Below are 26,246 nucleotides of genomic sequence, written 5' to 3' on the forward strand. Positions count from 1 at the left end.
ATTATTTTGTAACCAACCTATGTCAGAAGGGTGAACATGTAATGGAGATGCTGATGTGTCTCTCAACTTGTTGAAAACAGGAGAGAAAATGTTAAGGGAGAAAGAGGAATACAAGAAATGTGTTTTAAAGAAACAGAAAATGTATGAAAATTCTGAAGAGAAGGGAAAATGTAATGAGTCAGTTTGTCTATAAACTAATGTGAAAATTGAAGGGTGGGAAGGAAAATGTTTAATTGACACAATTAACTCTATTTCAGGAATCACAGAAAAACTTGGAACAAAACAAGGAAGGGGAAGGACTTCATTGAAATTCAAGTAATGTATGTGAAAATAAAGGAAGCCATAGGCAGATACAGCATGGCAGTAAGGAGACAAATAATGTTAACATTTAAAACTGAAAATGTAACCTTTGTAAATGGATGTTTTTTAATCCCTTATGTAGGTGAAAATTTCAGTCTAGAGATAGTTTGGCTATTGAAAGTAGATGCATTTTGACTGTGGTGAGAAAGGAACAATAATAACAGAACCTAAAACTGGTGTCAATTTCAAAGCTGATATGTTCACTATAAGCTCTCACACTGATTGCAACCAACTTAAAGGAATAGCGTGTCATAGCAAGGAGCAATATTTTTCTGATGAAGTGTCCTTAGACTGTTCATGTGACCAAAATTTTGAAGGACTAATAAATAGCAAGATAGAAGAAGCTGTAAGTTTAAATTCAAACGCAATTTAAAGAAGTTATGGAAATTTCAAGATGTATCCAGTGAACAACCATGCAAAGTAAAATATTTACAGTACAAATTCCAACTTAAAACAGATCATCCATTTTTCATCAAAGCATATGAGGTCCCTTTGAAAAGGAGATTCACAAGTGGAAGCATGGGGAATCATAGAGAGGAGCAATAGTCAATACAACAATCCTTTGGTAGTAGTTTCAAAAAAAGGATGGGGGCATTAGGCTGGTACTCAACTCTAGACATTTAAATACATTTTTAAGAACAGAGAATGATCATCCAGAAAATGTAGATGAACTTGTACATAAATCTCAATGTGTGATGTATATAACCAGTTTAATTTCAGATTTTCCTCAGATACCTCTGGCTCCTGACTCAAGGAAATACACTTCTTTTTTATATGGTGGTAAATGTTATCAATATTCTGTTGTTCCATTCAGATTAAATGTTTCTCTGTTAAAGTTTATTAGGACACTGGATCCTGTTTTGGGATGTGAAATTTATTCTAAATTAACTGATTATGTCGATGACACCCTTGTTACTGGAAAGACTTGGAAGACCAGCATGGCACTTAATGTGTGTTTTTCTTGTAAGATTACAACAGTGAGAGAGTGTGCTAGCTGGATGATTTTGATTAGACACATCTGCACACTCTTCTGTATATATGTAGTAATGTTGGCCTTTCAGCAGATGATGCAGGAAGTGCAACAACATATTTTTAAAAAACTAGGATATATACTTTATCTGAAATCTATGTATTGCAGCCTATCACACTATAAAGCCGCCATTGCAATTTTGAAAATTAAATGGTGTATGTCCAGTGAAATGTAGGTCTTAACTGTCTTGCATATTATGTTACAATAGCAAACCTTCTTTATTTACTTTGGATACACATTTTGACCCAGTATCCTGGCAATTTAATTTAAATGTTCTGTAGGTAAAATACTGAGTGGTTATAATTAAAGTGGAGCTACTCACAGAGGTCCACGGTGGGCTGTAATTATTGTATGGTAGTGAATCTTAGTAGATACTCTAGTGCATTAATGTGGAACTGATGTACACTGGGAACAAATTTGTTCCAATTTTGGCCGCACCTCACCAGGTGCAAATCTGTCACTGTGAATGCAAGAAAGTCATAGAGAAATCCTTCTGTGTGTAATGAATTTGAAATTGGACCTGGGCAGAAAAGAATAAAAAAGTGAGACAGGCATAATGTTGATTTTTATTATTAACCACCAATTGAACAATTTGTTCAATATGAGCGCCAGAGATATAGAGGAGGTGCTACATCACTAAAACAATGTGATCAACAATCGCTCGCATCAGGTCCAGTGGAACCTGGGCACCATGTTCCTGTGTCCTTGCCTTCAGATCAGGTAGAGACTGAATGTGTTCCTGGTAAATACATTCTTTTAGATATCCCCAGAGCCAAAAGTCACATGGATTCAGATCAGGTGATCTTGCAGGCAATGTATCTGGGAAACATCTGGATATAACACATTCATGGAAGGTTGCATTAAGCAGATCTTGCTTGAAAACAGCGTTTTCCAGGCAGTTGCACTCTTCCAAAGCAAGAAAGACATTATGTACATGGAGATCTCGATAACATGTAGACATCGCAGTACACCTGACAGGCACTTCAGTTGTGTTCTCTTCAGAGAAGAATGGACCAAGAACAAAGATGATTATGAATCCACATCACAGTCACATATGGTAAGGTGAGTGCAGTGGCTCTTTGGCACAAAATGTGATTTAACAATACCTTAGATTTGGCTGTTCTGTGAACTCATTATGCCCTGTAGTGTAAAATATGCCTCCTCATTCCATAGAATATTGCCCAGCTACATGTCATCAACTTTGATCCATCCCAAAATCAAAGATCAAATTCAGAACAATGCTGTGGATCACAAGGTGTCAGTTGCTGCATGGCCTGGATCTCTTATGGGCACCAGTGTAAAATAGACCGACAAACTTTCCATACTGTTGACCATGGGATGCAAAATCCTACCTGGGGCATGTGTTGCATGGTCAGTTGCAGCAACAGCAACACTGTCAGTAACTTCCGTTGGGACAGGATGCCTTCCTCTTCCAAGCGTCACATCAAGCTTAACCATATTTTCGAATTTCATTACCATCTCCTTTAAATCTTTTGCTCATATCAGGCCTCTCCTTAGACCTTTCAGTTGATGATGGTCTCTCAATGCAGCATTCTATCATTATAATACTAAAAAAAGAGAGGATTACCACATAAAATTTTCCTATAAAAGAGAAACAGATCTTAGTCCATTTTCTGCTGGAAGGCATTTTTATAATAGACTGCCAGATAATATAAAACTGTTAAATGAAAACATATTTAAGACAAAATTAAAGCAACCATTAATTAATAAATGTTTGCACACTATCAATGGTTTTTAATGTTGTTGTGTGTGATGTACCTTTATTTCTAGTCTCTTATTATTGTTCATATGTTCTTAAACAGACTACATTGGCAACTGTAAAAGTTATTTTAGACAAACAAACCATTAACTATTTATTATTATTTCTTTCCTTTCTCAGATGTTATGTCTGGTTAAAAATGGAAAGTGATGCAGACCTTGATCAAGCGTGGCTTCCTTTTAACTGTACGGTATATGTTACATTGCATTTAGGAACTTTTGGGTAATTGTACATGTATCAATAATTATGGATTTCTAAAAACAAAGATGATTTGACTTACCAAATGAAAGTGCTGGCAGGTCGACAGACACACAAACAACCACAAACATACACACAAAATTCAAGCTTTCACAACAAACTGTTGCCTCATCAGGAAAGAGGGAAGGAGAGGGAAAGACGAAAGGAAGTGGGTTTTAAGGGAGAGGGTAAGGAGTCATTCCAATCCCGGGAGCGGAAAGACTTACCTTAGGGGGAAAAAAGGACGGGTATACACTCGCACACACACACATATCCATCCACACATATACAGACACAAGCAGACATATTTAAAGACAAAGAGTTTGGGCAGAGATGTCAGTCGAGGCAGAAGTGCAGAGGCAAAGATGTTGTTGAATGACAGGTGAGGTATGAGTGGCGGCAACTTGAAATTAGCGGAGATTGAGGCCTAGTGGATAACGGGAAGAGAGGATATATTGAAGAGCGAGTTCCCATCTCCGGAGTTCGGATACCCTCCCACCACCACCTACTCCAGTCCTGTAACCCGGAAGGTGTACACGATCAAAGGCAGAGCCACATGTGAAAGCACCCACGTGATCTACCAACTGACCTGCCTACACTGTGACGCATTCTATGTGGGAATGACCAGCAACAAACTGTCCATTCGCATGAATGGACACAGGCAGACAGTGTTTGTTGGTAATGAGGATCACCCTGTGGCTAAACATGCCTTGGTGCACGGCCAGCACATCTTGGCACAGTGTTACACCGTCCGGGTTATCTGGATACTTCCCACTAACACCAACCTATCCGAACTCCGGAGATGGGAATTCGCTCTTCAATATATCCTCTCTTCCCGTTATCCACCAGGCCTCAATCTCCGCTAATTTCAAGTTGCCGCCACTCATACCTCACCTGTCATTCAACAACATCTTTGCCTCTGCACTTCTGCCTCAACTGACATCTCTGCCCAAACTCTTTGTCTTTAAATATGTCTGCTTGTGTCTGTATATGTGTGGATGGATATGTGTGTGTGTGCGAGTGTATACACGTCCTTTTTTCCCCCTAAGGTAAGTCTTTCCGCTCCCGGGATTGGAATGACTCCTTACCCTCTCCCTTAAAACCCACTTCCTTTCGTCTTTCCCTCCCCTTCCCTCTTTCCTGATGAGGCAACAGTTTGTTGTGAAAGCTTGAATTTTGTGTGTATGTTTGTGGTTGTTTGTGCGTCTGTCGACCTGCCAGCACTTTCATTTGGTAAGTCAAATCATCTTTGTTTTTAGATATATAATTATGGATTTCTGTAGTTGTATATATATGTTTGGATGTAGCTGTATTGCGTTGATGTACTGGTGGATATTGTGTGGTATGACTCCTGTAGTTGATAGTACAATTGGTATAATGTCAACTTTATCCTGATTCCACATGTCCTTGACTTCCTCAGCCAGTGGGATGTATTTTTCAATTATTTCTGCTGTTTTCTTTTGTATATTTGTTGTATTGGGTATGGATATTTCGATTAGTTGTGTTAATTTCTTCTTTTTATTGGTGAGTATGATGTCAGGTTTGTTATGTGGTGTTGTTTTATCTGTTATAATGGTTCTGTTCCAGTATAATTTGTATTCATCATTCTCCAGTACATTTTGTGGTGCATACTTGTATGTGGGAACATGTTGTTTTATTAGTTTATGTTGTATGGCAAGTTGTCGATGTATTATTTTTGTTAAATTGTCATGTTTTCTGGTGTATTCTGTATTTGCTAGGATTGTACATCCACTTGTGATGTGATCTACTGTTTCTATTTGTTGTTCGCAAAGTCTGCATTTATCTGTTGTGGTATTGGGATCTTTAATAATATGCTTGCTGTAATATCTGGTGTTTATTGTTTGATCCTGTATTGCAACCATGAATCCTTCCATCTCACTGTATATATTGCCCTTTCTTAGCCATGTTTTGGATGCGTCTTGATCGATGTGTGGCTGTGTTAGATGATATTGGTGCTTGCAATGTAGTGTTTTCTTTTTCCAATTTACTTTCTTTGTATCTGTTGATGTTATGTGATCTAAAGGGTTGTAGAAGTGGTTATGAAATTGCAGTGGTGTAGCCGATGTATTTATATGAGTGTTTGCTTTGTTTATTTTGCTAGTTTATGCTCGTTCTAAATAGAATTTTCTTAAAATGTCTACCTGTCCATAATGTAGGTTTTTTACGTCGATATATCGCCTTCCTCCTTCCTTTCTGCTTAATGTGAATTTTTCTGTTGCTGAATGTATGTGATGTATTCTATATTTGTGGCATTGTGATCATGTGAGTGTATTCAGTGCTTCTAGTTCTGTGTTACTCCATTTCACTACTCCAAGAGAATAGGTTGATATTGGTATAGCATAAGTATTTATAGCTTTTGTCTTGTTTCTTGCTGTCAATTCTGTTTTCAGTATTTTTGTTAGTCTTTGTCTATATTTTTCTTTTAGTTCTTCTTTAATATTCATATTACCTATTCCTATTTTTTGCCTGTATCCTAGATATTTATAGGCATCTGTTTTTTCCATCGCTTCTATGCAGTCGCTATGGTTATCCAATTAATAATCTTCTTGTTTAGTGTGTTTTCCTTTGACTATGCTATTTTTCTTACATTTGTCTGTTCCAAAAGCCATATTTGTATCATTGCTGAATACTTCTGTTATCTTTAGTAATTGGTTGAGTTGTTGATTTGTTGCTGCCAGTAGTTTTAGATCATCCATGTACAGCAAATGAGTGATTTTGTGTTGGTATGTTACAGTAATATTATATCCGTAATTTGTATTATTTAGCATGTTGGATAGTGGGTTCAGAGCAAGGCAGAACCAGAAAGGACTTAATGAGTCTCCTTGGTATATTCCACACTTAATCTGTATTGGCTGTGATGTGATATTATTTGAATTTGTTTGGATATTAATTGTGATTTTCCAATTTTTCATTACTATGTTTAGGAACTGTATCAATATAGGATCTACTTTGTATATTTCCAATATCTGTAGTAACCATGAGTGGGGTACACTATCAAAAGCTATTTGGTAATCAATGTATACGTAGTGTAGCAAACTTTGTTTAGTTTTAGCTTGATATGTCACCTCTGCTTCTATTATCAGTTGCTCTTTACATCCTCGTGCTCCTTTGCAGCAGCCTTTTTGTTCTTCATTTATAATTCTGTTTGTGTTGTATGTGTCATTAATTTCTGTGTAATGACTGAAGTTAATATTTTGTATATTGTTGGTAGGCATGTTATGCGGTGATATTTTGCTGGGTTTGCTGTGTCTGCTTGATCTTTAGGTTTCAGATACGTTATTCCTTATGTTAGTGTATCAGGGACTGTGTGTGGGTCTGCAATGTAACTGTTAAATAATTTAGTTAGATGTGAATGTGTTGAGGTGAACTTCTTTAGCCAGAAATTTGCTATTTTATCTTTTCTGGGGGCTTCCAATTGTGTGTAAAATTAATTGCTCGGGTGACTTAATGTTGCACAATTATCACTTCAGGCATTTGTGGTATCATCTTGTATGTGTCTGTTTCTGCTTGTATCCACCGTGCATGTCTGTTATGTTGTACCGGGTTTGACCATATGTTGCTCCAGAAGTGCTACATGTCTGTTATGTTTGGTGGATTGTCTATTTTAATGTGTGTGTTATCTATTGTCTGGTAAAATTTCTTTTGGTTTGTGTTGAATGTTTGGTTTTGTTTCCTTCTATTTTCACTTTTTTTGTATTATCTAAGTCATTTGGCCAATGCTTGTAATTTCTGCTTCTTTTCATCTAATTGCTCTATCGCTTCTTGTTGTGAGATTTTACCCAACCTTTTTCGTTTTTTGTCTGACATTTCATTTCTTATAAATTGTGTTAGCTGTCCAATGTCTTTTCTCAGTTTTTCTATTCTGATTTGTAGCCTGTGTTGCCATGCTGGTTTTGAGTGTTTCTTCTGTGTGTTGGTTGGTTCTGATCTCTGCCTAGTGTGTATATTTAGTGTAGTGAGTGCTCCTATATAAACCGGTAGTTGTAACTCTTCCATAGTTGTTTTTTCATTTATTTTGTTGTGTATGATTGTGTTGATAGTTTTTATTGTTGTTTCAACTTGTGGGTTATTTGTGGGTCTATGCAAGAATGGTCTAATGTCTGTATTTGTGTCTTTGTATTCTATATATGTCAGCTGAAATTTTTTTTCTGTATGTAACATGTGTGTCACTTCGTGTTCTATTTGTGCTTGTTCTGGTGGCTGTCTTAAGATTTCATTTTCCTCTGATTATTTAATTGATGCGTGTTGTTCTTTGTTTGTTTGCTCTGGGATGTTTGAGTCCATTATGTATTTTCTTCTTCTTCTGATTGCACATTATTTTGTTCCAGTATTTGTTGTACTTGTTGTTTGATGTTTTCTAATTCTGACTGGGGTATCCTGTTATTTTTGATTATTACACGGATCTGATCAGCTAGTGATTGTTCTGTTAAAAATTTTAATTCTTGGTATCTGCTAATAAATGTTGTGTATACTTTTGATCTGTACCCAGTTGTGTTGCTTGGTATAACAGAACATGAGGTGTCGATTAACTTCATCTGACCATCTCATCCTTTGTCTTTGTTTTCCTTCTAGGGTGGTTGCAGGAAGCATATCCTTCAAAACACCTCTATTTGGATTTATATCATTTTCCAGCTGGCTAGCAGTGTCGTTACCATTGTGGGCGGGTATAGGGTTCAATCGTCGTCCCCGAGCATGACGGCGCTTGTCTGAGGCTTCTTTAGTTCTGTCCTGAACCAACTAATCACACTAAAAGGGTGGTTAGCCCTATTAGTGGTTTGTTCTTTTCGTCGCCTTTTATGGCTGGCAGAACATACCGGAGGCCTATTCTTTTTATTATTATTATTATAATTATTATCTAATTGTTATCATTCATGTAAAACACTTTCAATAGTAGCATCTACTCTCTTCTTGATAGCCATACTGTTCATTCGTGTTATGGATTGTCAAATGACAGGGTGGATGTCATACAAACAGTGTACAACACCAAAATGTGGCCAAAATGGAAACAAATTGTTTTACAGTGTAAATCAGTTCCGCTATAATGCAATAGCATGTCAACCAAATTTCACCATCATATGATAATGACAACACACTCTGGACCTCCGGGACTAGCTGCACTTTAATTATAAATAACTGGTACGTTGTTTGCCTCTTGGGCAAAGTGTGATATGTGGTTTCCTTTTGTGCATTAGCAATATTAATGTCAGGGGCATTGAGAAACAGCTGAAATTATAAAAATCTAACAAATCTCCAGGGGCCATTAGAATCCCTCTCAGATTTTGTACCAAATTTGTGACTGAGTAAGGCCCTCTTTCAGCCATGATGTCTCATGTATTCCTTGAACACCTTGCCCAGTTGTTGAAAGAAAGTACGTGTTGTGCTAAAGTGGTAGCAGAAATGATCCACAAAATTACCATTCAATATCTTTGATACTCATCTGTTGTAGAATCTTAGAAAATGTTCTGAGCTCGATTATAATGAGGTATCTCAGACAGAATGAGCTTCTCCATGCTAATCACCAAGGATTCCAAAAACGTAGGTTACAGAAAACCAAACTAATGTGTTTCTTTCATATGAGATCCTGCAAGGCAGCAAGGCAGACAGGTAGATGTAGTATTTCTTGAATTCTAAAAAAATATATGGCTAACAGACAGTAGTTTTCCAAGTGTTTGCTTTCAGGAAGGAAGATGATCACCTGGGACATCGTATACTAAAACCTACTCACACATACTATTACTTGCACTGTAACTTGAATCACCACCCACAGCAGAAGTTTGGGCTTGTGGAGACATTAGCAGATAAGGCTAGAAAAATCTGCAAACCAGAGTTGCTTGGAGAGGAGAGGAATACATCAAGTTCACTCTATTGTAGAATAGGTATTTATCCACATAAGATGGGCCCTATGGTGGTCACAAAGAGGCAGCAGTGGAATTGAGCCATCTCCTAAATTGAAAGTCTTCCTCCTGTTCATTGAAGACATCACTTACAGCATAGGGAAGCTCTTAGAGAAATGGAACATTGCCGTTAAAAATAAACCCACAAAGAAGATCTGTAAATATCTAAAACTGATCAAGGATATCCGTCAACCTCTAAAGAAAGCAGGAGTGCACAAAATACCATGCAGTTGTGGACAGCTGTGTGTGGGTACCACAAAGAGAATGATTGAAAAAAGAATAGAGGAACACAAGGTAACTGTCAGAGAGGGGAAATGGATAAATTACTTGTAACAGTACATGATTTGCAACCAGGAAAACATAACATTTTATTTGCAAAGATGCAATTCTTTTCACCCAGAAGCAGTTATTATGACAGTGTGTGTAGAGAGGCAGTGGAGATTGTGAAGCATGAATAACTTTAATCATAAAGAAGAAGGCAACAAGGTCAACAGCATCTGGCTTCAGTTCTAAGAAATGCACAAGTCTGCCACAATGGGCCAAGGATAGCAATGTCAACAACCACCAACAGTCAACCACACTCACACAACACCATGTCTTCACCTCTGCAGTCAGGTATTAAACACTGTGTTATCTGACAGATCCGAGAACACCATAGCATAACAGCCAGAAGAATTTAGGTATTTTTAACCTTCCCAGCAGTGAAAGTTTGCATTTTGCAATGAAGAAATGGTTGTGGGTAATGGGGTCAGTCGTGTATGAGACAGATAAATCACCCAGTGCTTTAGGCCAGTGGAGTCAAGACACGGAAATCAATTATCTTCCTTCCACAGAATAGTGATTTAATTTATTCCTTTATATTTAGAAAAGAATAAATCATGGATTTGTATACTTCATTTCACATCAGATTGTTTATTTGTCAATGACGATAATTTATTTCATATTTCAGAGAGATTTTCAGATATAAGCAGTACAATAATGCATCATTCTCTCACACAAGAGTACCATATAAAATATATTTTGAGATTAAATAGAAAAGTTTTTGAAGGTCTGAAGCTAGATTACTAACCTCCATGACAGACGTTGGAGCCAGCTGGAAATCCCTAAACAACACACGCACACGGCAGCTGACTGAGAGTTCAGGTTGGCAGGCAATAACATATTCTGCACCTAAGTCCCGAGGGTAAGGTGCTGGGAAAAACGGAGATTTTAGGACTCCTCCATGAGTAAAATTTCCCGCAGATGATGGTATGGCACCAGCCCCTGGAGATCCTGTCATTATTTTCTTGTTACCTGAAGTAAAAGACAAAGTACATATTTCAGAAAACCAGAAGGTGAAATATTTGTTTTGTTTCAGTAACAGTGGTTGTGTGTCTACTGGATACAAGAATTAAGAAAACTTCAAGTAATGGTCATGCCTGCTGTAGCCATTGTGAAATACAATACAATTCAAATACTCAGGCAATTCTGTCATACATGAATCTGTGTTTGTGGAAGTTGAAATGGAGCATTTAGCTGTTTTTGCTCAAAATTTATCTTTATACCTTCTTAAAGACCAATTTGATAAGTCATACATACAGATGCAACCTCTCAAACCACTTAGCAAAGATTCACGATATGTTTCACTAGAATCTTGGTCAGAAACGATTAATAGGAAATCACAGATACTTTAGGAAATAAATTGCTGCTTGCTGCTGGTTTCCTTTCCAAGAAAATTCACGTAAGCTTGGTATTGATTCACTGCAGAGAGTCTCGATTAGGAACACCTCAAAAAATGCTGGTTGGTTCACCTTCTGAGCATGCATGTTTGGAACAAGATTGTATATCAACTCACCTTTGGCCACTTCTCCCAGGTTCTTTCAAAAATATTTAGAAAATATATTCCAGTGAAAGAAAGAAAGAATGAATGAATGAACAAATGAGTTAGTTAGTTACATGCTCCACACATCATTTCGCACAATAGATTGTAATGATGTGGAATGAATCATTTTACTTTCACATTGCAAATTAATTAGTACAGACCAATGTGCAGTTATTGCTGTGTCTTTTTGAAGAATTATTATGGCAATGGGTTCACATATAACAAAGAAACTACACATTTTTAATGTCCATACTCATTGTCATCTTTTTTTGTTTGGCAAGCCAGTTGCTTCATTCTGGGTCAACTGGAACAATCACTGTCACCGCCAATTACAATTTTGAATATCAACTGTTACAAGTAGGAATATCCTTTAAATCTCATTTGCTGCAGCCTGCTATGAATGTGTGTGAGTGCACTGAGTATAGTGCCTCTGCACGTATGTGCTTAAATCAACTAACAACTGTATCAGTGTGGGCTGGTCACTAGAGGGTGCCTGTAGGAAGCGTGCACATGCTACGGTCTCTGTAGTGCCTATATACTCCTGGAGCAGTGCTGACTCAACCTCACTATGTTCCTTTAGTTTGTACCATTCACATCAGTTGTTCTGTGTAGCACTTATGTTTGCACCTTCCACATGATTATTTTGTCTTGTTACACATGGAGTCACAAGAGGCTTATTTCCATTATTGTTCAGAGGATTATGAATAAAGCCACATTTGTGTCACTTGGATCAGTTTCATGCATTACTTGTTTGCTACATGATTGGCAATGAGTTTAGAACGGTTTTTGCGTGTGCAGTCTTTACATGCGGTTTTATCAGGTTTAATCATTATGGACACCATGCTGCTGGCCCTGACTGAGCAGCTTACTTCGGCAGTGACCACTTTGTCAGTTTCCACTTTTCCTCCACATGATTATTCAGCTGAGGATTGGGAAGACTAAGACAGCCTTTTTTTGCTTTGGGTGTGAAAGACTCAAATTTGTGCAAAACCTTATTCCTCTCATGGATTCCTCCTAAGGTTTATCAGTTTTACATAAACTGACAGGTCTTACTTCTGATCACATATGCAGTTTATTGTCCAAGTACCATTCCAAATGAAGGTATGTCATAGCAATATGAGCTGAATTCTACCAATGCCACAAGAAACCAACGCTTTTGTTTGGTAAGTTACATCATCACCAAACAAAAGCATTGGTACGTTGATAGAGACAACAACAAACACAAACACACACACAAATTTCAAGCTTTCGCAACCCATAGTTGCTTCATCAGGAAAGAGGGAAAGATGAAAGGATGTGGGTTTTAAGGGAGAGGGTAAGGAGTCATTCCGATCCCGGGAGCGGAAAGACTTACCTTGGGGTGGTGGGGGGGGGGGGGGGGGGGGGGGAAGGGACAGGAATACACTCGCACACACACACACACATATCCATCCATGTTCCACATGCACGAGGATCTCCTCAGCACGGATCTATTGAACGAAAAACTTATCTAATCTAATCTAATCTCTCAATAATGATATTCAAAAGAAATTATAAAATGAGTTAAACTGCAATGAATATCAACATATACTGTATCCTAATTATTATATTGCCTCTATTTAATGATGTAAACACCAAGCTGAAGCTCTGCAGATTGCTAAAGTTGTGAACACTGGCACTACTGAGATTGGGCATGCATAGTGCTCTGTTCTTGGACTCTTAAGTTATTTGGGCCAGACAGTCTTTTTGTCTGTCATTATACATCAGTAGTAGACAACTTTCTTTACCTACTGCCAACCAGTTTCACAGTAATGGTGATTTGTAAGGTAGAGGAGAAACTTTATAAAATTTATACTGTGGAATTGCAGCAAGTTAAAGCATATAATAATAATTACTTACCAAATACTTTATGTCAAAATTTTATGAAAACCTAATGAAAATATCTTCAATCTCCAACAGCCTACCACCTATTGCCCACCATGAAACCTGGAACACTCGCTAAAGGGGTGGTAGGGACCAGGTTGACTCTCATTGGTGTAGATAACAACTTGAATGTTCACCATGTAAAATAGTATATGGCTAAAGAAGTAGCACCATACGTATCATAACCATAGACTTTTTTTCTTTTTTGAATGATAACCATGTAACAAGTACCTGTCCGAAGAAGTAACAGTATTTGTATTACAACTTTAGATTAATTTTTATTAGTCTGAGACAGTTTAGCTAACTAACCAAAGTAACACAAATGGATAGACAAAAAATCTACTCACCAAGCGGCAGCAGGGGAACACACACACACAAAAGGATTTAACTTTTACAAGCCTTTGGAGCCAGTGGCTCCTTCTTCTGGCAGAAGAGTTGAAGGCGAAGGAAGAGGAGTGGAGGAAAAGGACTGGAGAAGTTTAGGGAAAGGGATAAAGTTCAGAAAAGTCACCCAGGACCCAGGGTCAGGGGAGACTTACCAGATGGGATGAGAAGGAAAGAATTGATTATTTTAGGTTGTTATAACTAACTAAAGTGTTAGAATTGGAAAGTCACCTATGTCACAATTTTTGATTGTATTAGAAAGATTACGTGGTAATAAAGATCTCACAGAACCTGATGGGTTAAATTAAAATCATTAAATTGTCTGTAGCACAATAATTTTCATAGCAGTATAGAAATTAGTATATATAAATCCTTTGGTTGCAACTTAAAATGTTTCTTGGTAAGAAAAAAAAAGTTCAAGATGGGAATGAAAATATAACTACAACAGTTCAGTAGTCGGAGTCATGTTTCATATACTGCTGTGAAAACAGAAAGGGAATATCACAGAAATGTAACAAAAACACATTAAGTAAACTAGCTTGCAATGATTTTAAGAAAATTTTAAAAAAATCTATACAGAGTAGTTGTGTGGAATAGAAGCTTCTAATAAGAAAGCTCTTTGAAAATCAGTCTCAACTTACGTTCTGCAGAATATTCCAAGACAAATGCATTGGTATGCACTTCGCTGTACAGTAAAACAAGTGTTAAAGTTCGTGTGTGGGATTTGTAAGTAACAGCATTGGGCCCTTCTGTTGGCAGTGAGGGATGAACTCCACAGAATGGTACACCTGACACATCTTCATATGGTGGCTCTGACACCCACACATAATCACACCGGCATGGACTGGAAAAATGGCACATACATTTATAGATCAAAATCTTCAAACTGTAGCTGGCAGATGTAATATTCTGGAACACATTATCATAACTAAGTGATTAAATTTACCAGCAGCATAACTTTACTTTTGTGACAAATTTTAGAATAATGCTCTAAATAAAAAGCAGAACTAGAACAGATATCTGCAGGATCTGACAAAGTTTACAACATCTAAAAACAACTGCCTGTACGCCTCCATTTGAGCCCTAATTTATCATATCTTATCTTTGTTTTCCTTAAGCACAATATATGTTGGTGGCAACAGAATCATTTGGCAGTCACCTTCAAATGCTGGTTCTCTAAATTTTCTCAATACATTTCCTGAAATGAATGCTGCCTTCCCTCCAGGGATTCCCATCTGAGTTCCCAAAGCATCTCCATAACACTTACATTTTGTTCAAATCTACTGGTAACAAATCTAGCATCCCTCCTCTGAATAGCTTTGATGTCCTTCTTCAATATGATCTGGTACGGATCCCAAGCACTCAAGCAGTACTCCAGAATAGGTCACATCAGTGTCCTATACATGGTTTCCTTTACAGGTGAACCACTGTTTCCTAAAAGTCTCCCAATAAACTGAAGTCAACTACTTGCCTTCCGTCCCACAGGTTTCACATGCTCATTCCACCTCATATCGCTTTGCAATGTTACCCCCAGAAATTTAAACAACTTGACTGTGTCAAGATGAACACTAGAAATACTGTATCTGAATATTATAGGTTTGTTCTTCCTACTCATCAGCATCAACTTACATTTTTCCACATTTCCACATTCATCACACCAACTGGAATTTTTTTCAAACTCATTTTGTATCTTACTACAGTCACTCAACTTTGACATCTTACCGTACACCATGGCATCATCAGTAAACAACTGCAGACTGCTGCCCACCCTGTCCACCTAATCATTTATGTATATAGAGAACAACAGTGGTCCTATAACACTTCCCTGGGGCATTTTACCGCATACGCCAATGAAATACTTTGCATAAAAATGGAATAGTCAACATGAATAGCCATAAAATATTGTTTCCACAAATATAAAACTATTAATCTTACAATAAGTAAAAATTATGGTGTGAAATGTCCCCTGTAATTTGACAGTACTCTTAGTAATATTGAAACCTCCTCAGAAACTCTTGCAGATAGTAGTTGTTTTCAGAAATTTCCATCATGTTAACCTGAAAATTTGCCCTTATTAATGATAATAATGTCAAGCTATTTTAACACTGAAGAATACAATCCTTTGCTCTGATATTTTACATTCTTTTTGGTTCCTTGTCCGATCAGGGCAGGTGTTGCAGTAGAGGTATTGCCAGTGTCTGGCAGTATATTGTTCATTTTACATGCTCTTTCTGTCATACATTTACTTTCTTATTATGAGAAGGAAAGTTGTTACTCACCATATAGCGGAGACACTGAGTCGCAGATAGGCATAACAAAAAGACTCTCACAATTAAAGCTTCCGACTCATGCAAATGCAACTCACACACATGAGCGCAGTCTCAGGCAACTGAAACCACACTACAAGTAGCAGCACCAGTGCATGATGGGAGTGGTGACTGGGTTGTTTGTTTGTTTGTTTGTTTCTTGACCATAGTTTGTCAGTGGCCACTCATGCAGACAACAGCTTGTTGGTCGTCATGCCTACATAGAATGCAGCACAGTGGTTGCAGCTTAGCTTGTAGACCACATGACTGGTTTCACAGGTAGCCCTGCCTTTGATGGGATAGATGATGTTATAATGACTGGACTGGAGAAGGAGGTGGTGGGAGGATGTATGGGATGGGTCTTGCATCTATGTCTATTACGGGGGTATGAGCCATAAGGTAAGGGATTGGGTGCAGGGGTTGTATAATGATGGATGAGTATATTGTGTAGGTTCAGTGGATGGCGGAATAGCACTGTGGGAGGGGAGGGAAGGATGGTGGGAAGGACATTTCTCATTTCAGGGTACAACAAGAGGTAATTGAAACCTTGTACTGAGTACAAGGGGAATGCTCCTCTGTGCCCAGATGATGGGACTTTGGAAGGTGGTAGGCGTCTGGAAAGGTAAGGCATGGAAGATTTGTTTTTGTACAAGGTTGGGAGGATAATGTGGTCAGTGATGGCTTCAGTGAGATCCTCAGTATATTTTGAGAGGGACTGCTCATCACTGCAGATGCGATAACTACAAGTGGGTAGGCTGTATGGGAGGGACTTCTTGGTATGGAACAGGTGGCAGCTGTCAAAGTGGAGATATTGCTGGTATTTAGTAGATTTGATATGGACAGAGGTACTGATGTAGCCACCTTTGAGTTGGAGGTCAACATCTAGGAAGGGGGCTTGTTGGGTTGAGTAGCCACCAATACCTACTCCAGTCCGGTCACTAACATCACCTATCTCATCAACGGCTGGGCTACCTATGAGACCAGTCATGTGGCCTACAAGCTAAGCTGCAAACACTGTGCTACATTCTATGTTTGCATGATGACCAACAAGCCCTCTGTCCACATGAATGCCCACATGAATGTGACCAAGAAGCAAGTGGATCACCCTGTTGCTGAACGTGCTGCCAAACATAATATCCTTCATTTCAATGACTGCTTCACAGCCTGTGACATATGGATCCTTCCCACCAACACCAGCTTTTCTGAACTGCACAGGTGGGAACTTTCCCTGCAATACATCCTACGTTCCCATAACCCTCCTGGCCTCAACTTTCATTAGTCACTGTCCTCACCTATCCAACCCCTTCCCTGTTCCCATTCCAGCATTACAAAGCTGTCATTCCACCACCACACCCATTCTTTTTGTTTCTCTCCTTTTCCGCTACTCCCTCACCCCCTCCCCACCTCTACCCTCCCCTCCGTCTAACCTGCAGCAATTCACTGCCCACCATCCCCACCATACCATACCTCCTCCTCCCTGCCCCAGCCTCCTCCTTACCTCCACTCAGTCGCCACTCGCATTATGCACTGGTGCTGCTGGTCGCAGTGTGGTTTCAGTTGCCTGAGACTGCAGTCGTGTGTGTGTGTTTCTATTGCTGATGAAAGCCTAAATGGCCGAAAGCTTTAATTGTGAGAGTCTTTTTGTTGTGCCTATCTGCATCTCCGCTATATGGTGAGTGCTTCTTTCCTTCTCATAATATTGTTACATTCCATCCAGGATTCTCCTTTGCTTGATGTACTTTCTTATTCATTTACCATTCTAGACTGAACAGTGCTTTTCTTTCAGATAACTGCTTACTTTCAAACTTTTCCTCGTTTTCACTTCTCCAACTCTTCAGTACACCATTTAATATCATCCTAGAACAATGAATTTGAAACACTGATATCAGTAGTGAATTTCATCACAATGGTTGTCATTGTTTCTCTTAGGATTCTGGCTGAGATACAACTTTTCCCTTACTTTAGCATCAGTACATCTTAGCCTCTCTTTAATTCTTTCCATGTTACATGTTTGTTTCTCCTTATAAATAAACTGCTTAAAATATAGACACACAATATAGGAATACTGCTTGAAATTTCAATTGAAATTCCTTGGCGGAATAAGAGGAGGAAAAGAAGCAACCAAGTAGTGACACCGTATTTTGAGTTATTTATAGTCACATCAATAAGACTGAAAATGTTGCTAAGCTTCTGGACTGTGTTGCACAGCTGTGACGAGGACAATGTAGGCACACATGTGTATGTGTGTTTTGTATTTGTTGGCATTGAATGAGAACATTTTCTGAAAACTTAACATTGTTTTCAGTGTTTTTTAAGTGCATATTGATTACTCAGTGCTTCAACTGTTTGGTGAGGCACTATGTATGATTAATTATCAAGTGCTTTTTTTATCCTCCTTTTATCCAACTACATAACATATAATTGTTGTGGCACTGAACAGTGGTAGCTGGTTCTACTTCTGACTGTGGCAGAACTTTTGATTTCCAATATTTGGCCTCAAAGGGGAAGAGAGGTGATGGTGTAATGATTCTGATCAGCAGAACTTGTACCAGTAGCCTGGGCTGAAGAAAGAAGATTAGAGTTTAACATCACATTGACAATGAGGTCACTAGAGCTGTATCCCTTCAAAGGAACCACCTTGACATTTGCTTAAGTGATTTAAGGAAGTCATGCAAAGGGTTACCCTGAGTTAAATTCCATGTCTCTGCACAATGCGATGCTGTTGCTGGTCATACATCCATTGGATGGGGATATTATATTTGTTGGATAACCTTGGAGCTAATTGAGAGTGATAAGCTACATGCTGGCATTGGTTTTCACCACTTCTTTTACCTTGTGTTCAGGTAAAAGTGCTCTTCTTGTTGGGTGCTTCTGTTGGTAACTGTTTGTATTGTGAATGATGGGAAGTGAACAGGACAAATCATGAATCGGATGATTATACAAGATGGTAGACCCAATGGGAAGTTAACATTCAATAAACATCATCATGAAGTTGAGCGTATGGAACTACGTGATGGTATAGCGGAATATATCATGCTGAATGCTGTCACATAAAGCAGAATTTTACATAAAATTTGAACTGGACTTTTATGTTCCTGCCTAAGCTCGATCTTGGAAACTGGGACATTCTGAAAGTACCCCACAAAGTTTTCAATATGGTTACTGAGCTGTGCTACAGAGCATGTGTCACCACAGCCAACTTTCATTCAGTCACATTCATTTGGCAACTCACAACCAAACTATAACATTTCAATTTAACCTACACCTCACGCTATGCTACAGATCACTATGTTCCTGCAACCAGTTTTGTTACATATCCATTAGTTAACTTTATCAACTTACAACCTCTTCTTCTACTTCTTCTTCTACGTGATCAGTCCCAGTGGACCACATGCTGCTACAAGTTTCCTCTTCCATTATATTCTGTCCACTGCTGCTATCTGCCATCCATCCACATCTATTGAAGCTTGGTTTAAATCTTCATGGAGGCCATTCCTCCAACGCTTCTTGGGTTCCCCTGGGGGTCTCTTTCCTGTAGGTGTGAGATTCAGGAGCTTCCGAGGCCATCTGTGATCTTCCATCGGGGCCACATGGCTGGCCCACTGCATTCGTTTGGCTTTAACGGATCCCACTATGTTGGGCTGTTGGTATAGTTCCTTAAACTGTTGGTTGTGTCTGATCCTCCATTCCCCAATGTCTATATCCAGAATCGGACTGAAGATCTTCTGAAGCACTTTTCTCTCAAAAACCCCTTAAGAAAAACCAGCAATCCTGTAAGCTGTGAGGGTAACACCGCAGGTTGGATGAGAGGCCAGCACCCTCTCTTCGTAAAAAAAATTAAACATGCTTTCAAGACTACAAGTAAGCCTCAACTTACAACCAGACTGTAAAATTTCAGTCTAAGCTATACCCTGAGCTATGCTACAGATCAGTCCATCACCACAGCCAATTTTCCTCCAGTCATATTTATTGTCTTCGCCAACTCACAATCATATTATAGCACTGGAATGCAAAACAATATCCCAAGAAATCCTGGATATTCTGAGAAACATACTATACAAGAAAGTAAATACAAAAACCAGTAACCAACCATATAGTTGATTACAGCTGCATCAATAATTGCCAATCTTGTGTTCTCCATATTGAAAACAAAAATAACCAATTTGTATTTCCCAGAGGACATTAGATTCTGTGTTTCTCATTCACTACCATACAATATCATCCAACTGGCTTTGACCAATCGGAATGAATTGCCAACAACAACATGAGTGGAAGAGCCGAAAACATCGTAAGTGCACTTAAGCATGCCTTCACCACCACCACAACTACCACCACCACCACCACTACCACCACAACCACCACCAACAACAAGAACAACAAGTGTAACATTATACACAACATGAATTAGTCACAGACACCTACATGACATAACTAAACTTAAAACACCAGACATAATTCATAAGAATAATGATAACTAAAAAGGTTTCATCAGGATTGAGCTAGACAAATAAATAAAACTTGACTCCCATCCAGGTGGTGCAGAGTTCAAATTCTCATCTGGTCATCCACATTTAGATTTTTAATTGTTTCCCTGAATTTATTAAGAAGAATGCCATTGTATTTACATTTTGTGTGGGGAGGTGGGGGGGGGGGGTGACACCTGGCAACTTTTCCTTACACACACACACACACACACACAAAAGTAGAAAAACACCTGTGGCCAATTTTTCATCCCATTTATGTCCAACCTAAGTTTTATGTTCCCTCTTTAATGATCTTACCCTTAATGGATGAAGAAGATTAATCTCCTCTTCTTTACAAATCAGCAAATAAAGCCCTGTTTAATTTTTATCATTTCTGCAACTGACAAAAAATATGAATGTCTTCTGCCCATATAATTCACTTCCATCCGTCTAGCTCAATTTCATGTGTTCTACTCAGAACCTTTGACCTCGTCCTTAAGGTGACCAGTCATCAAGATTAAGGTGAACACCAGAGTGTGTTGCTGAATATGTATCTCAAGTTGCCCTCCTTCAACCTGTGAATGAAGCAGCTTACAGTTTGATACGTCATTTGGTGTATGGGGAAATTTTTCCTTCCTGCAGCATCTGTGCACTACGCTTCCCATTTTTCATTCTTAGTGTCTTCCTACTTATTTTTATTGTTAAAAAAGTAGAGGTTTGACTGTGTTTTCTAATGCTGTGTTTTCTAATGCTGTGTTTCATGCTGTCATCATCATAGCAAACATCCACAAACCTACAGTTTATCAATTGCCAGCTCTTGTATTCCAATTGCAGGTTCATCCCGGAACATAAGTTTATGAGTTCATAGAATGTGCGAATTGTACTAATAGTAGTAGGACAAAAAAATCTATGAAATACACTGCAGAGTGTGATATTCTTTTTGTGTATCAGATATTTAGATGAATTACATTTTAACTGGAGCACTCAAGTTTATGCTTTCCACATTTCAGTGACTAACAACACATTTTGCTTTGCACGTGGAAAGTAATTTTTAATTATACTTATGTACTAAACTGATCTGAAGGCTTCAAGATATTTTTCAAACAATGCTGGTATCTTCTCTGGCATATTCATCCTGAGACAAGAAACCACATTGTAGTGTTTCGTGAATATCCGTGTAAATTCTAGAACCATCTCGAACGCACAATATTTTAAGTGTGAGAAAGCCTATCTACTGTGCATTGCCTGCCTGTGTGTGCAGGTCTGAAGTGTGTAGTAAGAAGACTGTAGACACGGTGGTCAAATGGCACCGACAAGTGTTTGCTGGTGGCACCATGGAAGTTTAATGAAAGAACACGGCAGACTCAAGGAACTTCTGTGTTATTCCGTGCTGTTTTATAACTTTGGCTATTGTAGTGAAAAAAAGAACAACAGTTGAAATATTGTTAATTAATGCTCGTCTTAGACTTGGAGAGGATAAGACGTGTATTCAGATTCAGGATGAGAATGGACTTGGGTTTTAAGCCAACTTTCTCTTTTGTGTAAATGAACTTTGATTCTAACGTTTGGATAAGTGAAGAGACTTACTTGACAGTGTTTGTTTATGTGGAGAATGAGATTTGTAAAAGTTTTGATGTTTGAATATACATTGTTAAGTGAAGCAAAAGAAACTGCGTATCTGCTTATTTTTGTATAAGTAGAAAGAGTTTTGAGAAATTCCTGTTCCTAGCAAATATACTTCGGAGAAGAAGAGAAAAGGAGGTTGCAGCAGCAAGCTAACCAGCAAGGAAAGTCAGCTGACAATCTCAAGTAAGTCGTATCATTAAAGAAGTGGGAGTTTGCACACATACTTCACCACTTTAAGTTGTCCAAAGTGTTAGACTATTCTGAGCAATGGAACAAACAAATCAATAATTTTATTTCCTGTGGGTCTACCGATAACCAAACAGCTCCAATAAAGAGTAAGTAGATGCCTTTATATGTTCCATCATTTGTACACCACCCAGGATTTTCATTTATCAATGTTAACCAGTCTTTGTGTTACTGACATCTATGTGAAACATGCTTGCTGCAGGTGGAAGTTATTTTACATTTGCAACAAGATAAAATTGTATGCTGAAGCAGGACTCAAACACAGTTCCTGACCTGTCATGGGCAGTTCACTACCAAATGCACTATCCATACACATTTCATGGACCAATTTAGAGTTTCAGCTTGTCACTTGTTTTCCTCTATACATTCCATGCTTCACAAAGGCTCTCTTACTAGGGTGTAGTTAATGAACTGTGTTCCAAAAATCCCATCATGGAGGAGAATCTTCAGGATTGTGACATGAGTCAAGATGTATATCAAAGAAAAGAAGAAGGTGTTATAAGCAAGAACTATACACTATGTTCAACAATGAAGTATGGGTACACTGTTGGATATTACCAAAGGTGAAAGTAACACAGTAAAATTAGCTCTCAGAACAACACTGAGGGTGTGGGTAAGATGAACACTTCTTTGCGCACTTTCTCACAGGCATGCTAGTCCTGCAATCTAGCATACTGCATACTAAAGGACTGGCTGTGCAATGAGACAACTGCTAACACTACCTGAAACAGTCGTCTCATCTCCGTCCCTATGTTTCTTTTAGATATATGTTATTTCTTGTCTTTTGTATTTTCAAACATATTGAACACTATGTATTGTAAATCACTACTAGTACATTTAACATATATGTTTGCTTTTATTTGCAGTTAAATCACATCCCTTTGTTACATTCAGAAGTTTATAACTGCACTGCATTTTATTTTATAATTTCATTAAAATGATTATAATGTGACTGGTAAATGTGTGAACCTTACTTTTGGGTACAGTTTCTGACATTTAGATACTCTTCATAAATATTTACTTATTACAAGTAAGTCTCCAGGCAACCCACCAGCACCACCAATGCCAAGATTTGTAACATTTAATCATTATTTAAATATCACACATGTTTTTAATAAATTCAGTTTATAACTGTGTGTCCCTTGCATCACTACTTTTTCAAGGTAATTACTTTACATTGAGGTGAAACAATTGCTGTACCATTGGAAGAGGTACAGAGGCGTGCGAGTGTGCTGGAGTGTACCTCAATTCACTACTACTAGCCCCACGTCATCATAATGTGCCTGTGCTTCATGCACAAAGGATTGCACCATAATCTATTAGTGAAATTAAAAATTAAAATAACTTTTCCAAACTTTGCCACTGTTTGCTTCAGTATATTAATGTTAACATTGTAAAGTTTCAGGATGATCAAAGTAATATGTCTCACTAAATATATTATTTTAAGAAAAAAATAAGTGGCACTAAATAATGAAGCTAGAAGGGTAAAAGTTGTTCAAAATGTGCAAATGTATGTCACAACCAAAAGTTACAAGTCTCAGTTCAATCAGAGCAATATTTTGGTCAAAATCGTTGTTTTTACGAAAAAATTGAAGTCACTACACATTGGACCGAGAAAGATGCAAATTCGTATGTAGCCTCAGTTTGATCTAAAAGCCTTATATCTGTGACACCAATAAGCTATGTCTAATAGTTTTCAAGTTATTTACTAAAAAACCAAATCTGGAATGAAAACATCCTTATTTGTGTTAGATTAAATATCATTTGATTTTGTAATAGAAAGTTCTAATTATAGCACTTGATTACATTAATTAAATAATAAAGCTTACTAAGCTTCAAGACATTATAGTAAATAACAATCATTACAAGGAATCGTAAAGATGTAGTTCAGAGGTCATGAGCTACTGTTGGTTGCAGTCTAAAAATTCTAGCTGGCAAAGCTTAAATGCAGTCAAGCTAAAACTTTTTCAGCGACTAAAGCAAACTTAACTCTATGTATATAAAAATTTAGAAGATTTTAAACTGTTCAACAGTAGAACTAATAATTACTATGTGTCTGTGAAAGGGACTATTTATATGCTGCTACCTGTGACTAAAGCAGTTGACAGCAGATGTTCCCTTTGGCTGTCCGCTGCACCCGTATATAAATATGGCCAGAGAGGCAGTGAGGAGAGACACTTAGCACCAAGATATCAATCTGACCATGTCAGTCAAATGCCTGCTTGTGCTGTTCTTTGGATGATATCAGAGATAGGAACCTACCAAAAGCATTTTCGGTAAAAGTAGGAAGTGAGCTCACGAGGACTGTACGCCATTCTGGATCACCCAGATTTCACAGAAGTAACTGTTTGTGTGGCATTCATAATGCTGACAAAACTGTGTGACAAGTGGTAAGTTTAATTTCCACTTTTAAGGTGAGCAATTAACTTTCGGTGATTCGAAGTCATGGCAACAGACTATTTTACTTTGAACTTCCCATAGACGTCGCCTCTGAACTGTTAATAGTACTGTTTCCAATAGGGACATTATTATTATTATTATTATTATTAGGAATTTTATTACATTTTGTGCATGTGAACTTTCTCTGAATATTAATCAGTTAAAACTCAAAACTTATTAGTCATTGTTCCTGATCCTGCTGAGTAAATAGCAATTAGGAACATTTTCTTTCATCAAGATCAATGAGAAATGTGGACTTGCAGGCTGGAAATTATGGTCTGTAAATTCTCCATCATTTTCTGGTTAACCACAAAAAATGTTTTCAAGCTCTTGTAAATGGTGTAGGTAGATGTAAAGCATGCACATACAATTTAGATGTCTTTTTATTAACAACATAACAAAAAGCAATGACCAGTTTGATTGCTTACCCTCCACCTCATATATGGTGCATCAGCTGGGAAACTGAACACTGAAAGAGATCGATACAAAACAGGGAACTCAGTAGGCATTAACAGTATAACGAAGCGAAATATGCTGAAGCCAGTGTGAGGACAGTGTTAAAATTTGCTCACGAGTGTTGAAACTAAATACAAAATGTTAGCCACAGTAACCTTGAATGGGATGGAAGTAGGTAAGAAGGTGACACTACATCATGGCTACCACCAGTGTTGAGGTTAGAAGAAGGTGGTGCATCATGACAGAGCTGTGTGGATCTACAAGTTACCAGCAAGTTACTGTGCTCACTCACTGGTGCCCAGCCCCCTGGTGCTATGGCAGCAGATGATACTCGCTACTCAATCCAAACTTTGCTCTTATCAGTTTGAAGAAGTATCTAATAAAGTAAAGGCTTGTCAGCAGAATATTAAGAAAGTGAAATCTGACTGTGAGAAATTATGTGAGGATGTCGATAAAAAAATTTCTGACAGAATGGAGGCAGTGGAACTACAAGTAGAAGAACTAATTACTAGTATTACTAACATCGAAAATAGAGTGACCTCTGATAGCTGTTGCAATTCTACAGAACAGCATTTTGCTTCAGTCGGCAGCTTTTGTTGGATGTCGTCAATTTTCACATTTTGATCCAGACAAACAAATTCACCCATTAGAGTTCTGGAATAGTTTTGAGGATGTTTTTCAAATGCATGGTCAGAACATGAGACAATTTCTTTCACAAAAAGTCATTTCTCTGAAGATGCTTTGCAGTGGTCAGCTAATGTAATGATTAGATGCAAAACTCTTTCTGAACTTAAAATTGCATTTCTTAATGGGTACTGGTCTCACAATGAACAAAATGATAATTTGAGAGAATTCTGGCATGATAAAATGTTTATTCCAGGTTGTGATCAATCAGTTAAAGAGTTTTCTAGAAAGTGGGTTTCATGGCTGTCACATCTGAGAGAAAAGATACAATGGAAATGACAGTTGTGGAACTAGAAGGATAGCTGTCTTGATATGTGCATAAAAGAATCATTTCCACACATAGAGACAATGTTGATAGGTTTGTGGCATCGATAGTTCGTATCGACCATGAAACTTAATATCTGTGAACTCTTAAGTGCTCTGTCGAGCCTCCATCTTAACTTTACTTTAGTCAGTTCTTTGTTATACTTCATTCTGTATGGATGCAGTGTCAAGTGTAAATATCTATGAGCTACGACATATATGGGAATTAAGTTTTCTGTCTCCCGATTACTGAT

At 38.0% G+C, this 26,246-nt stretch overlaps 1 protein-coding gene across 6 annotated transcripts in view; it reads right to left on the bottom strand.

Annotated features, from left to right (window-relative positions):
• Positions 1–26,246, bottom strand: part of LOC126416648 (uncharacterized) — a 119,034-nt gene that overhangs the window by 84,909 nt on the left and 7,879 nt on the right. For all 6 annotated transcript variants that reach the window (XM_050084482.1, XM_050084473.1, XM_050084454.1 and 3 more), the window contains exons 3-4: positions 14,111–14,313; positions 10,392–10,615 (exon numbers count right to left, since the gene is read on the bottom strand). In XM_050084482.1, coding sequence (XP_049940439.1) covers positions 10,392–10,615; positions 14,111–14,313 — 427 coding nt within the window. The remainder of the gene's footprint in view (positions 1–10,391; positions 10,616–14,110; positions 14,314–26,246) is intronic.

This window comes from Schistocerca serialis, chromosome 1 (assembly GCF_023864345.2).
Source record: "Schistocerca serialis cubense isolate TAMUIC-IGC-003099 chromosome 1, iqSchSeri2.2, whole genome shotgun sequence".
Taxonomy (NCBI): domain Eukaryota; kingdom Metazoa; phylum Arthropoda; class Insecta; order Orthoptera; family Acrididae; genus Schistocerca; species Schistocerca serialis.